This window comes from Neofelis nebulosa, chromosome 2 (assembly GCF_028018385.1).
Source record: "Neofelis nebulosa isolate mNeoNeb1 chromosome 2, mNeoNeb1.pri, whole genome shotgun sequence".
In the NCBI taxonomy this organism is placed as follows: domain Eukaryota; kingdom Metazoa; phylum Chordata; class Mammalia; order Carnivora; family Felidae; genus Neofelis; species Neofelis nebulosa.
In genome coordinates this window covers 198,943,545-198,957,730 of record NC_080783.1, presented here as the reverse complement: position 1 = coordinate 198,957,730, position 14,186 = coordinate 198,943,545, and the positions used below count along the sequence as shown (strand labels likewise).

General features: G+C 42.0%; 1 protein-coding gene across 22 annotated transcripts in view; it reads right to left on the bottom strand.

The window, feature by feature from the left end:
- PUM1 (pumilio RNA binding family member 1) overlaps positions 1-14,186 on the bottom strand; it is a 134,409-nt gene that overhangs the window by 57,113 nt on the left and 63,110 nt on the right. For 15 of the 22 annotated variants that reach the window (XM_058718304.1, XM_058718305.1, XM_058718306.1 and 12 more), the window contains 2 exons: positions 6,528-6,694; positions 4,223-4,493 (listed from right to left, as the gene is read on the bottom strand). The exons of the other annotated variants lie outside the window; for them this stretch is intronic. In XM_058718304.1, coding sequence (XP_058574287.1) covers positions 4,223-4,493; positions 6,528-6,694 — 438 coding nt within the window. The remainder of the gene's footprint in view (positions 1-4,222; positions 4,494-6,527; positions 6,695-14,186) is intronic. 22 annotated transcript variants of the gene reach the window in all.

Here is a 14,186-nt window from a genome sequence, read left to right as displayed (position 1 = left end):
GGCCTGGTTCTCAAGGCCTCTGAGACCTGGACTCGCCAAATGAACCACCCATCTGCTGTTCCCCGTAAGTATACCTTCTCCTGTTGGCAGCCTATGACCACACCACACCCATCTCGTCTCCATACCTCTGCTCTTTTAATTATGGCAATACACACCGCACCTTTCAAGTTAGGGGTATACAACCTTGATCTCCATGGAGCCCTCCCCTGGTCTGACAGCATTCCTGACCAACCAATTTAGCATGTACAGTTCCTCAACTGCCCCACATGGTTCCACGTATCATGGTCTTACTATGAGCACCAGCTCTGTTCACTACAAGCAGTACCCAGCTTCCTAGAAGGACACGATCGTCAATAATTAAGATTAATACAGGTAAAAGAAGGTCTAAAACTGCTACTGAACCAACACTCAATACAAAAAACTAAACCGTGATAATTAAGTCATTCCTTCTTAGAAATATCTTGTCGTTGTCAATAAGGCAGCACAGCAAAGCAGGTAAGAGAACACAACACTATGCAATCTCACAAGTCACTTTTTTTCAACTTCACCCACCTCCTTGGATGACTACATTATCTACTAAACATGTACCTGTTAATTTCTAGTATTAAGCCTTTATGTTTTACTATTTCCTCCCATGGAATTTTCATTCTTTTCCTAATATAAACAAGTCTTGCAAGGTACAGCTCAAGATCTACCTCTTCCATAAGTCCTTCCTTCCCCAGAATAGAGTATGCTCTCCCTTGTCTAAGCTTCTAGGACACTGGCATGACCTAGACTTGTCATCGAGTACTTCCCTGCACTATTTAAATGACCAAATGAGTCACAACAACTAAATGGAGAGCTGTGGGTGGGGGGAGCCCATCTCATTCATGAAAGATACGCTCCACTACAAGCGAGAACAAAAAAACGAGAAAAGAAAGTCATAATCCACAATCCACAAATCTGCGATCTCCCTGAAGTTATCCACAAAACTAGACTGCAGAAGAATTACGTACGTTTTCTGATCAGATGGCAACACAGGGCTGTGACCCTAAAAAGGAGGTAATTTCCTAGGTATGATAAAGGTCTAGTTACGTACATGAGGCACAAGCTTAATGGGCTAGATCTAAAGGACTCGCTTATTAGAATACAAGCAGGGCCTCAAAGAGGGGCCTCCAGATCTCTCAGAAGGCTAGTTCCAGATTTTAGTTTGGGGAAGTATATATAATATGGGGGATATTCTGAGACACTATAATAGGGATATGAGAGAAGTTTCCTGAAAACCTGGTCTGCTAAAGCCAATCAGAAGACACAGAAGAACAAGACCCAGGGCTTATCTTCAAGGAGTTTACAACCTAGTAAGGACTATGAAACAAGAAATCATAACACAAGGCAGAACATCATGATTCTTTTTCTTCAGGGAAGCACAGAGCACCACCGAGTTCAAAGGAGACAGATAATACAACTTACTGATCTGGAAACCAAGAAAGTTAGCAGCACTGGACCTTCAAGAATGACAACAATTTAAATTAGTGGAGGCTCAGTCAGTTGAGCCTCCAACTTTGGTTCAGGTCATGATCTTACAGTTTGTGGGTTCAAGCCCCACAGTGGGCTTTGCACTCACAGCTCAGAGCCACCTTCAGATTCTGTGTCTCCCTCTCTCTGCCCCTCCTCTGCTTGTTCTCTAACAAAAATAAATAAACATTAACAATTTTTAAGAATAAATAAAAATAAATTAGCAGAAAGGGAAACAGGAATGAAATGTAATGGAAAGTAAGAGTAAGAAATATTCGGGGCGCCTGGGTGGCTCAGTCGGTTAAGCATCTGACTTCAGCTCAGGTCATGATCTCACGGTTCGTGGGTTCGAGCCCCGCGTTGGGCTCTGGGCTGACAGCTCGGAGCCTGGAGCCTGCTTCAGATTCAGTGTCTCTCTCTCTGTCTCTCTCTCTCTGCACCTCCCCTGCTCACTCTGTCTCTCAAAAATAAATAAATGTTAAAAAATTTTAAAAAATAACAATAAATATTGGAGGGATAAAACAGAAGATCAAACACCAATTTCCAGCAGAAAAGAGATCCTATCTTCTTAACAGCTCGTCCTGCCTCTATGCAGGAGACATTTGGAGGAGGGTAAGGGTCTTGAAAATAGTTAGAGGAGTCCTGGCCCAACAGTTCCAGGGCATGCTATTAGGGCGCCCGCTACAAGACTGTGTAAAAAAATCTATGCAGAAAAGTAGGGACTGTGGGCCCGTGGGATAAAACAACCATGACCACATCACATGATGGTGGTTCACCTATGGAACAATATGCCTCTATGTTGCCGCAACCAAGACATGCACGGGAAGCCAAAAGCCAACAACAGTTTCATTTTCAAAACAGTAACGTTCACTTTCAAAATTACTGAAATGGGAAGTGTAAAGGCATCCCAGGTTTCATAAATCTGAGTGGGTGCTATCTTTAATGGAATCATGTTAACTGCTTAGAAGTTTGCAAACGGACATCATCTATTCAAGTTCTAATAATTATCCAGCCTCTTAAAACGTCGGTCAAATTAGTTCGAAACCAGAGATCAATACATCGAAAGAGAATCCCAACTCTGATTATGAAGCAAAAAACAATTAAATCAAAGAGCATCAGATTTTCCTTCACAAGCAGAGGGTCAGACTGAATTAGATGGGGAATGGGAAGCTAAGCACCAAAACTGGCCAGAGTTGTAACGGATGCTGGGGAAGTTCAGACCAAAGAAGACAAGAGTAAAAGGAAGATTCAGATAAAACTTCTTGACATAACAAGTTAAAGAACTCTGATTAGAAGTAGCTTACACTCACAAACCTCAATTTAGACACGGAACTACACTCCTCTCCTAAGCTGAGCCAGCTGAGGTCTATGTGGTAGCAGTGTCCCCCTACATTTGCTGATGTGGCACAGATTTTAAGTCTAATCTACCTTCAGCACCTGAATTCAGCAATTTCTGGCTTCACTCAAAACGGCTGTTTTGAGGAGCCACTGTGAAAGGGTCAAAGAGTGAAAGAAGAGAAAAAGCACAAAGAGTCATTCTTACGAAGAGGTGGCGTATTTATTGGGAACCACAGGGAGAGTGGTGGACACTTAACAGCTCACTCTCTCCGGAAAAAAGAGTGTGTTAATTAAACCCAATAGTTCCATCTGATACGAGCAGAGCACATGTATCACATCATCCCTTAAAGGGATTTCCTTTTGTAAACTTCATATGATTAACTTTATTATCCAGTTGTCTATCAATCAAAATTCATTTAAAATCAACTATTTGTGACAATAACAAAGGGACAGTATGATACACTGATCTCCAAAGACCACATGCATAAGCCAATTTCCCCTACAGATGTAGAATTTCGAAACTTCGAAATGAAAATTTAACCTTTCAAGCCTAGAGGTTTGTATTTATGCTCCAGTCCAAAACTAATGAATATCAGAAATTCACGGCCCGTCAAAGTGCTTCCAGCCACAAGAGAGAACTTGTGGTACCTGACAAGATGGGGAAGCCACCTACCCCCTTTTATAATTTAGACAGTTAGTGGCTTTTTGTTTTTTAATTGAACAGAAGGATCAGTAAACCCCAGAGTTAGTCACACCGTGCGTTCAAACCCAGAAGGCACACATACAGTATTTTCTAAGGAATTATGAAGAAAAGAAAGAGCCAAGTCATTTCACTGTAGATTTTACACGGAGTGATTTGTGTTTTCCCCCAATCTTATTTTAAACTCTGGTGAACGGCAGCAGGTATGTCTGTCATCTATAGTTGCTCACTTAATTAAAAGACATGACTAATACGATGACCTGGCACTGGACTCCTGCCAGCAGCAGGTAACAGAGTTTACTATTTTAAAAACAAAACAAACCAACGGCATCACAGTTACATTAATCTTCAGAGAGACTAGTTTCAGCATCCGAGAGGGTTGTGTCACGAGAGGCGCCACTACCTCACCCACTCGCCAGGCCTTGGTGGGACAGAGGAGCCAAAGGAAGGACATGTGGAGCAGAGTGATCTCTTGCCAATAATCTCAGCATGGGAATCGGCTTCTTGCGGGGAAGATACAGAGGCTTTTGTGGGCCCACGTCACCGTCGGGGTAAGGAGGGCTGCCTATCGGTAGCCTGAAATAATGCCACCCTCCTCCCACCCCCCACCCCCCCGCCCCATTCTTAAGTCACGTGAATCACGCGTTGGCTGGAGGGGAGTAGAGAGAGTGACAGAGACACACACAGTACCTGTTGTTGAGAATTGTAGTCAAAAAGTCCCACAGTTGCTGCTGCTGAGTCCACAGGTACCTGCGTGCCTGAATAATCAAACTGCAGAGGCTCCATGCCCACATGTTCCATGGGGTCCAAAGGGACACTCTGGGACTCCATGTTGGAGAAATCCTCCACAGGCTTGGCACCATTGGTGCTGGTCAGCTGGGCTAAGCCCTCAGAACCATTCTGGTTTGGACCCAGAAGATCCACTTCATTAGCAGAGTTCTGGCAATTACCAGGGGTACGGCTAAACAGAGAAAGTAAAGGGCATTAAACCTTATTTTGAGCGGGGGAGGGACACTACAGCAACCCAAGTTTAAGGACAAGGTCCTTGAGCAGTTTACTGTCAATAGCACTTAACACTATTTCTACAAAACAACCAGAGACACTTTACGGTATTTACGTGTCATATCCCATAAAACGACCCTTCTATTCCTTGTCTTCCCACCACAACCCACCCCGTAAATTCACATTAACCACTAAGAATTTAAAATCCCTTTAACCAAAGGGCCCAGATTTGAGGAATAATGAATGAACTGGAAAAAAACGCTACCTGTGGCATCCATGAAAACAAGACCCAAAATGTGGGTAGTAAACCATGCCCCCCCCCCAAAAACAACACCTACTCTTTAAACAGAGACCCAACGGAAAAAGTAGCTTCTAGGGGGAAATTCCATAAATGAGAACAATTCTATTAAAAAAACTTTTTTATAGGTGAAAAAAAATTTTAAGCATTATCTGGGTACTACTCATCAGTGCTAAGACTGTCTCCCATTTTCCCCTTCTAAGCAACCAGAAGAAGCAAACCATTACAAAACAGTACACGATAAATTCATTATCTAGGATATGCCCCTGCTGAGGAGACAATTCTAAGAATTGTAATACGAGGGTATAATTTATCATCCAAACCAGGATACTCCTAAGAGCAAGAAAAGGGCACTATTAATAAATATTCCAGACATGGTATAAACGGGTAGTGTCTTGGGTGGCCCAGGATACATGGTCTCCCTATATAAAAGGATTGAGGACCGTGTTATTCTGAATCAGACTAATATAAAACAACATTACATTCTAGTAAGGGGAGCATAGCCAGTGAGTACATTCTGTGCCCTTCATCCCTAAAAGAAACCCTATAGCTGGTACGAATTAAAGCTACTGTGTGTTCCCTCTCACGCACATGCCCTACCACCACCCGGCCAGAAGTCAACTATACCAAACCTTGCTACAGGCTGCCTGAGAATCAGGAGAGAAAGGCTATCCACTTCACCCGAAAGACCTTAGGTAAGTGGTTATTACTCTGTGCCTCAAACTTCCTCCAAAGACTATAATTCTTTACACTCACAAGATTAAAAAATTAGATTAGGAATACTAAACAACTGAATCGTGTTCTACAAACGATGGTCCAAAATGAATTTTAATTCTGGCTGTGGTAGAAATTAGGATCAGAGATAGATGTGTGTGTATTTAGACACACATACATTAGCTTTAGACTAACATTAAAATTATTCAAAATTAAATTCTCTACCTGTACATCAATCACTAAGGATTTTGAAAAGGATGCACCACCACTAAAGGTTACCTATGTAAGTGAAGAATACTGCCAAATGTACAAGACAGATATACAATATTATCTGAATAGCGTGTACATTAAATTACAGGGTAAAACCTACAAATCAATCATGACCAGAGATGGAATGAGAGGCATCCATGGAAGGGATACAATTAAGAACAAGTCATATAAGCTACATCTCTGGGTCTTCAAAATGAGGGAGATGACACTGACCCACCTACCTCAAAGGGAGTTTATGAGTCTCAAATGATCTAATGCGTAAGTTCTCAACCGCTTCCCTCCACACTAACAAGCCAGAGAGCTAGGACACACTTCCATTAGTGACCACGGTTACTCCCAAGATAGTGATTTGGGAGAAACTTGGGGAAAGTCCCAAGGAACCCACCACTCCCCCCCCCCACCAACCCCGCCCCACCCAGGTGATTTTGTTATTTGTGAACCACTGCAATGATAAGGATAGAATCCTTCTGCAAATAATAGAGTCCTATGCGAATGCAAAAAACCTGTTCTGGCAAAGCACCAGGCATTGACAGCTCTTAAAAGTTCCACTTTACCAGTAAATTTAGAATCTTTGTGGTATGGCCTACACTAGACCCAATTCTCAAAAAGGACAGTTAAGGAAGGAAAAAGAAAACTAAAATCAAAATAAAGCTAATCAAAACAAAAGCCCACAGCCCCCATTCAAAAATCAGAAGTGTAAAACATACAAACCTAAAATCTTTGACGTCTGCGTCAATCCCATTCTGCACTGGTAAACCATTGGTCTTGTCCATCACATCACCCTCCTCCTTCAAATCTCCTAGCTTATCTCCATCAAAGGTACCCTTGTTCTTCTTTTCACCTTTGTCGTTTTCATCACTGTCTGCATCCCTTGGGCCCTGTTTAAAAAATAGCTTCAGCTTCACTAATCATCATCAACTAATAATAGCGGGCAACCACTGTGGACACCAGACTACACTAGATGCTAATTACAACAGGATAGTGTCCGGGCCCTTTCAAGACAGTACAATCTAATTAACAGACAACATAGAGGCAGGAACACTGCAGAAAGTCTTGCCAAATGGGGGAGACAGACATACAATTATGTTACAGAGTTTAGAACGGTCTTACCATGTCCAGTGCCCCACCATCCCGTTTTCTCTTTTCTACCCAAAGCCCAGCCACAATTTTACATCTCTTGGTCCCACTTCTCGACTTCCAATTCTAATTCCATAAAACAGGATGACTCCTAATAAGCCCCAGGTGTGGCAGCTCACAGTCTAGTTAGAAGGTGTTGCGCCTACGAAAAGAATTTCCTGCTATGCCACTGCCTGTGTAAACTCCCTCGCTTCTGAATACTGTGCTAAGTGTGGTCTGACATCAGTCCAATTCAATCACCTTACCCTTTAACTCGGGACATGTGCCCTGCCAATCAATGTGCACCACTACCCCCTCCGCTCCACAATAGTTCTCAGGGCTTACTGCATCGATAATTCACCAATCATCCTTCACTTCATTTTTTTGTTTTAATCCTTCAAAACATGTTCAATCTAAGTGTGAAAGTCTTTCACCAAAAGAAAGTACTCTGAGAAGTGCTCATCTGTTGTCTCACCCTCTGCTGTCCCACAGCAGATTATAAGACTATGAGGGAGCAGTGTTTCAAGCTATAAAGACTGGAAGACTGGACCTAAAAGAACTGTCTTGGTGTCACGCACACCGATGCCTTATCTTCTAAGGGAATTAAGTCTGTCTCCTCTTATCAACAATCCTAAATTAAGACCAGGACATAGAAAGCAAATGTGCCTTGATTTCCAAAAGGAAATGAAGATTTGGTAGAGTGACTTGACATGGTTCACAGAGCTTTGCAGAATCTTACCGAACGGTAAGTAACCTTTCCTTTTATAAAACTGGAGAGGCAACCTTGCTTGTTGTCCTCACCACCGACTTCTAGTCAAAGGAAGAAACAAATACACCTGGCCCAAATTAAAGCTCCTGGCAAAAGGCAAGAGCCAATGAGAAAAAGAGGAGCTGCTTTACAGCATTTCCAGTCATCACAACCACATTTTGGGGGTGGGGGTGTGTCAATAATGGAGGCCGGAGCAGCAGACGTTCTGTTGTGAACAGGCAAGACCCACGAATGCAAAATACACACACGCTCTCAGGCGAGTTCCTGGAGAACTCTGGCCCAGAGAGGATAACTCACGAATCCCGACATTCTTAGAGCTTTCACCTGCCAGTCACAGCCCATTTGACTTTCAAATTCATTCTCGGTTCAAGACACAGAAAAACATTTCAACGGCTAATATGAACCAAGGAACACAAGAAGGAACATAGAAAGGATATACAACTTCATACTCATGTGGCATCAAGACGGTAAACTACCGTTTTGGCAGCCACCGAGATGGGACTTTCACAGGAGAATCTTCGAAGTGTAAGACTGTTACAGGTTCAAAAGGAGCGAACGAACAACAGCCAATTAAGTGCCACAGGGAGATCCCAGAGCAGGGATGGGAATACGATAGGATTCTAAAGACACATCTTCCAAAATGTCCAGAAACAATACTTCCCTCCTACTGCAAAGGTCAAACTGACAGAAACCATGTATTCATTTTCCTATCCCCAGTACTGAATACAGTGCCTGGCAGAAGTTAAAAAAAGTATGACGAAGGAAACTGAAATGACCAAAAAGTCCTGCAAAACTGAACTACTACTACCATAAGAAGGACCTTCCCACTGTCTTTATCGTAAGAGTCCAGGAGATAGTGACACGGTCTGGATAACAAACTCTACCTGTAGGTGACACCATTAATGTCCAAAAACAAGAGTATTAGAAGGATGATCCCACTGACACAACTAAGTAATCTTCCAGAAATCTACAAATCAAGTTCCTGGCTCAGAAGGAACAGTTCGGCTCCAATGTCTCACCTGCAGCTCAAAGGTCTGGTGGCCAAATAGGGAGAAAATGGGATAAAGAAGTAGTGGCAAGTTTCACCAAAAAGCAAGAAACCTGGTGACGAGAGATTCGCTCTCACCAAATCAACTCTGCATTTTCTTTCCTCGGTGACACTTTAGAAGGGCTTGCTGAGAAGCTGTTGGGCCTATCTCTAAGCCAACTGCCAGGGCCTGAAAACAGTCACTGATACTTAACTTACTCGATTATATTGCCAAGGGCTAGATTTTCAAAGGAATCCCTAGAATGGGCCATTTCTCAACAATATTGTACAGTCTATTCATATAAATTATAGATACCTGGTTTTCTGCTCTGATTAGGCTATTAATTCCTCAGAATAGTAGGTTCCTTCGATTTGAAGGTGGGGGACCCAAGAGAGGCTTCTATTCCTTGATCTGGATGGTCACTGGGTGTATTCGTTTTATAGAAACACATAAAGATGAACATATATGACTTATATGCTTTTTAGCACTTGGGTCACATTTCAGTAAAAAGTTTACTCAAGGAACACCTGGGTGGCTCAGTCGGTTAAGTGTCCAACTCTTGGTTTCGGCTCAGGTCATGATCTTGGGTTCAAGCCCCACATCAGGCTCCACATTGACAGCGAGGGGGCTGCTTGGGATTCTTTCTCTCTCCCTCTCCCTCTGCCCCTCCCCTGCTCGTGTTCTCTCTCAAAACATATAAGTGAACTTAAAAAAAAAAAAAAGTTTACTCAAGAGAAAAAGTTCAGTAAATCAACGATAGCCCTAAATAAAAATGGCTCACAAGTCTGATTTCTGAATGATACCAAGAGCACAAGTGGGAAGACTTTTTGTCAAAAGTCTGCTATTAAAAGAGAATACAGGGTTCAGGATCATAAAAATGTTCTCTTAGGAATATAAACACTCTAGAGAGAGTAAAACAGGGGTAGAAATGGGATGGTACATTTTATGAGATTTTTAATTAATATTTAAGATAAGGGTATATTCATAGCTATATGGTCTTTAAGAAAGATCTAATCCAGGAGCACCTGGATGGCTCAGTAGGTCGAATGTCCTCAGTAGGTTGATTTCAGCTCAGGTCATGGTCCAGGGTCGTGGGATCAAGCCCCACAGTGGGCTCTGTGCTGAGCGTGGAGCCTACTTAAGATTCTTTCTCTCTCTGCCCCTCTCCTCAGCTCGCAAGGCCCTCTCTCAGGAAAGGAAGGGGAAGGGGATGGGGAAGGGGAAGGGGAAGGGGATGGGGAAGGGGAAGAGAAGGAAGAAGTAATGCAGAGGAAGGAAGGAAGGAAGGAAGGAAGGAAGGAAGGAAGGAAGGAAGGAAGGAAGGAAGGAAGGAAGGAAGGAAGGAAGGAAGGAAGGACAGACTAATCCAGATTGCACAAAACCTACATTCTATCTCGACTGCTAACACTTAACTGGTCACAGGACTTTGGACAGGTCATGAAAACCGAGTCTTCATTTTCTCATCTACAGAACAGGGATAATTTTATTATAACAGAACAGTTATAAAATGATGCATATGCAAAAGGTCTGTGAAGTATAAATCATTTTACACTACAGTACTATGATAATTAGTAAAAGCTATTCACTGGGATGGTATTTCTTAAGTAACATTATTCATGATATCAAGATTAAAACTCTTAAATGCCCCAATTAAGCGGTTTAACTCTAATATAAGTATATAGCCAATCTAGCCCTCCCAGGGACACTCATTTTCACAGTGCAGTGGCTGTATGGCTAACGTTGAACATCACAATCTTTTTAAAATTTACAAGTGTCTGGGCTCTCACCCAGAGATTCTGATTTAATTGGTCTGCAGAAGCTCCCACAAGTATTATAAAAAGCTTCTCCTCCAGCAACTCTAATAAGCACTCACAAATGAGAACCACTGTAATTAAGTCCAACATAAGCATCATAAAGGCAGGGTTTTTGTTTGGCTGTTTTGGTCACATAATAGTACCGAAAAAGTCTATTATCTAAATAAACGAAAAAACAAAGAAGGATTAATAGCATCCTTTTATTGTGGGCTTCCTTTGAATGAATGTTAACTTAAACCTGTAGTATTCAAATATAGGATTCAATGAGTGCTCAAAATGCACGTAGCCAAGCCCAATCAAAATCTCAAGAGTGCGGCCAAGAAGGGTTCTGAGATCCCCCGCCCACACAGAGGCGGAAGACTGTGTTCCACTAGTAGATAAAGAACTGACAGAAGAGCAGGCAGAGAGAAGAACTTTATGTCGTGCAGATCAGAATCCATCCATTTATGGCTCAGCTTTGTCAAAAGCCTCACATAACAGGAGGAATATTTCAGGAGAATACCTATTAATTCTGAATAAGTCAGAGAAATGAGAATTTAATTTCTTCTCTTACTGCAGTGATCGTTCCACAACGCTCCATGGGGCAAATCACATTCAATGAGATTAGTAATGTTCCGCCCTTCTTTCCAAAAAAGAGCATTCTGCATATCCGAAATTAGAACAAAGTTTGAAGCCAGGCCCTACCACTTTCCTTCTAAGCCTCATTTTTTTGCATCTATAAACTCACAGGGACAACAGTATCTACCTCAAATGGTTGTTTCAATGATTAAATAAGGCAATACATAAAAGTGCGACTCTTTCAAAAAAAAATTCTTCAAAGTACTTTATTCCATTTTCACATCTTTTTCCCAGTGCCTTTTTCAGACACATCCACCCCCACCTCCCAAAGCTTCAAAAGTCCTAGACATCTTATGTTTCCCCATCCCCTGGGAAAAAACTTATGGCTCTAATCATTAGACCCTTTGTACCACGGATTTTCTTGAGATACGTATGCAGAATCGAGCCACCACCAACTACTACGTTTCATCAAATCGATTTATAAAACATACCATCATTTTATGTGCTAACAAGGAAATACTGGCAATTAAACTGTGATACACTATCATTTTCAAGTTGCGTTCCAATTTCAAAATGAATAAGGTGGGGAGGTGTACACTTTAGAAACAGTGGAACACAGAATATACACTGCGCATGTGATCACCTAATTCCTGGTGTGCAAAAAGGTAAGAAGAGTATTCTCTGCGTAGTAGCCACCAGATCCAGGAGGGGGGAAAAAACATATTATCTTGACCATGCAGAATGGTATTTGTTGTTATTACAGAGATGAAAACACAACAAAACCATTTTCTAAAAGGTGGCTGTCGGTTTTTTAACTTTTTATCTAGTCCGTATTTAAAAGCTTGACATTGATAGTAGAGCATGCAGATTTCCTGTTCAAGAGAAGTTCAAATCTAAAGGGGCTCCACCAGGGGCGCCTGGGTGGCTCAGTCGGTTAAGCATCCGACTTCGGCTCAGGTCATGATCTCGCTGTTCATGGGTTTGAGCCCCGCGTCGGGCTCTGTGCTGACAGCTTAGAGCCCAGAGCCTGCTTCAGATTCTGTGTCTGCCTTTCTGGATTTGATCCATGGCCTCCTGGTAATTTAATCCTCCAAGAAAATTACGCATTTGTCAAACTTTAGTGTGCATGCAAATCACCTGAGGATCCTGTCAATTAATAAGCAGGTTTTGATTCCATAGGTCTGGGGTAGGTCTGGGGTAAGGTCCCAGGTCGTGAGAATGCTACTGGCCCGTGGACTTGGTGGAGCAAGATTCTGTAAGGTTTACAAAGCATCTTCATATAGATTACACATCCATACAAATGAGACTTTGTGGGTTTTTAATTACTCCATTTTGCAGATGAGAAAATTAAGGTTCAGTTGAAATTCAAACCCCTGACTTCTAACTGCATTACACTACACACAATTTTTAAACAAAATCAATTAAGTAGCACTGGTTACCTAAAACAAATGCAGTGAACACTAGAAAAGCCAGTTATAAGTTTTGTGACCCAAAGGAACTGCCATGAGCGTGCACACGTCCTCCAGGTCAGAAAGCCGCCAGTCTCTACATACAAGTAGAAAGGCCGGCCCCAAGGTATTTTTTCCTAAAGATCTTTCTTCTGCAAGGTTGAGGTGGTCTTCACCTCAGCTGAAGTTTAAGTAGTCTTCTCATTTCCCTAGGCACCATAAACCAGAAATGTAGAAATTATAACCCACTCTGCTGACTAGCTAGGCTTCAATCTATTTGAAGATCAGCTGGTATTTCAAAGGCCAACGGCGAGGTCCTTCGATGGGATATTTCACACAGTAGCCTCACAATACGGTAGTCACGTATGATTTTGTAACCACTCTGAACGATGCTCTTGGGGGGACGCAGGGGAGGAAGGCCGTCTTATTCCAGGGGTGAATAAAATAAAGGATACGAAAAGACTCGTCTCTGACTTAACTGGTATTCTGAGTTTCCCTATTATCCTGAAACCTGCTACCCTGGTTTTTGATTCATACGTGGAATACTACCAAAATTTTACAGTGGGTGCTAAGAATAAAATACTGCTGTGGGATTCTTACCGTCAGCCTGAAAGTACAGAAGCCAAAACTACTCAACTGAGTCCATCTGTACAATCAAGATGAACTTCAGAAAGCTCAGGCAAGTTAGACAAAGAGTTAAATACCTTCATTCAAGCTGTAACCAAGAAACAAACTTACTGAAAATGGAAAACCACTGTAGAATGAGTAGATTACTTTAGTTCTAAACTACCCTTAGCAAAAAGTTAGTCAGAGTCTGGGTTATCTGTTGTCAGTATCCAGAAATAGCCCCTTGGTACCTGCTTTGAGGTCTACATTTATTATGCCATCAAAGATGAGGTTTTCAGCTCTTAGAATTAAAATGGAGTCTCCCCACGGCCTACTGGAGGTCCGGTCACCCAAAAAGTAAAAATATCTGAGTGCTCTGACCCATAAGCCACCAACTACCACTCAGAATAATTGTCTACAAAGCAGCTCTTCTCTGAACTCAACACTTTCAATGACAGATGAAATTAAAAAAAAAAAGAAGAAGAAGAAGAAGAAGAGGAGGAAAAAGAAAAAAGAAAAAAGAAAAAAGAAAAAAGGTTCACCTTTTTGCATGCATTCTATGACAACCGAAAAGTGACTCAGGTTTCCATTACCAGAGCTTTGGTCGAATGTCGTCTAACGAACAGGCAGAGCAAAGCCAGGTCATGAAGCTCATAAAAGTAGTTCACTGCTTCTCGGGCCTCCATTCACCAAGAGACTGGATATACAATGTGGTAGCCTGATGTCACTGATCGGTCCTCTGTATCACCCTTGACTCAAGTCAAATACGGGATAGTATTTCATTACCCACAATCAGTTTTTTCTGAGAAGAAGTTGAAACACATCTGGAGAAGTTTTATCTATCTTTATGCAAATCTCAGAGGCTCAGTAAATTATCTGAGAGTTCAATTTTCTGACCTCTATATCCTGAGGTCTTAAACTCCTCTGGTGACAATACTGTACCATGGCTGAAAATTACCAATCTCTCAAGACAACTCAGGATGGAAGCCACCTTCACAAAATCCAACACAAGACAATGATGCAGAAGATAC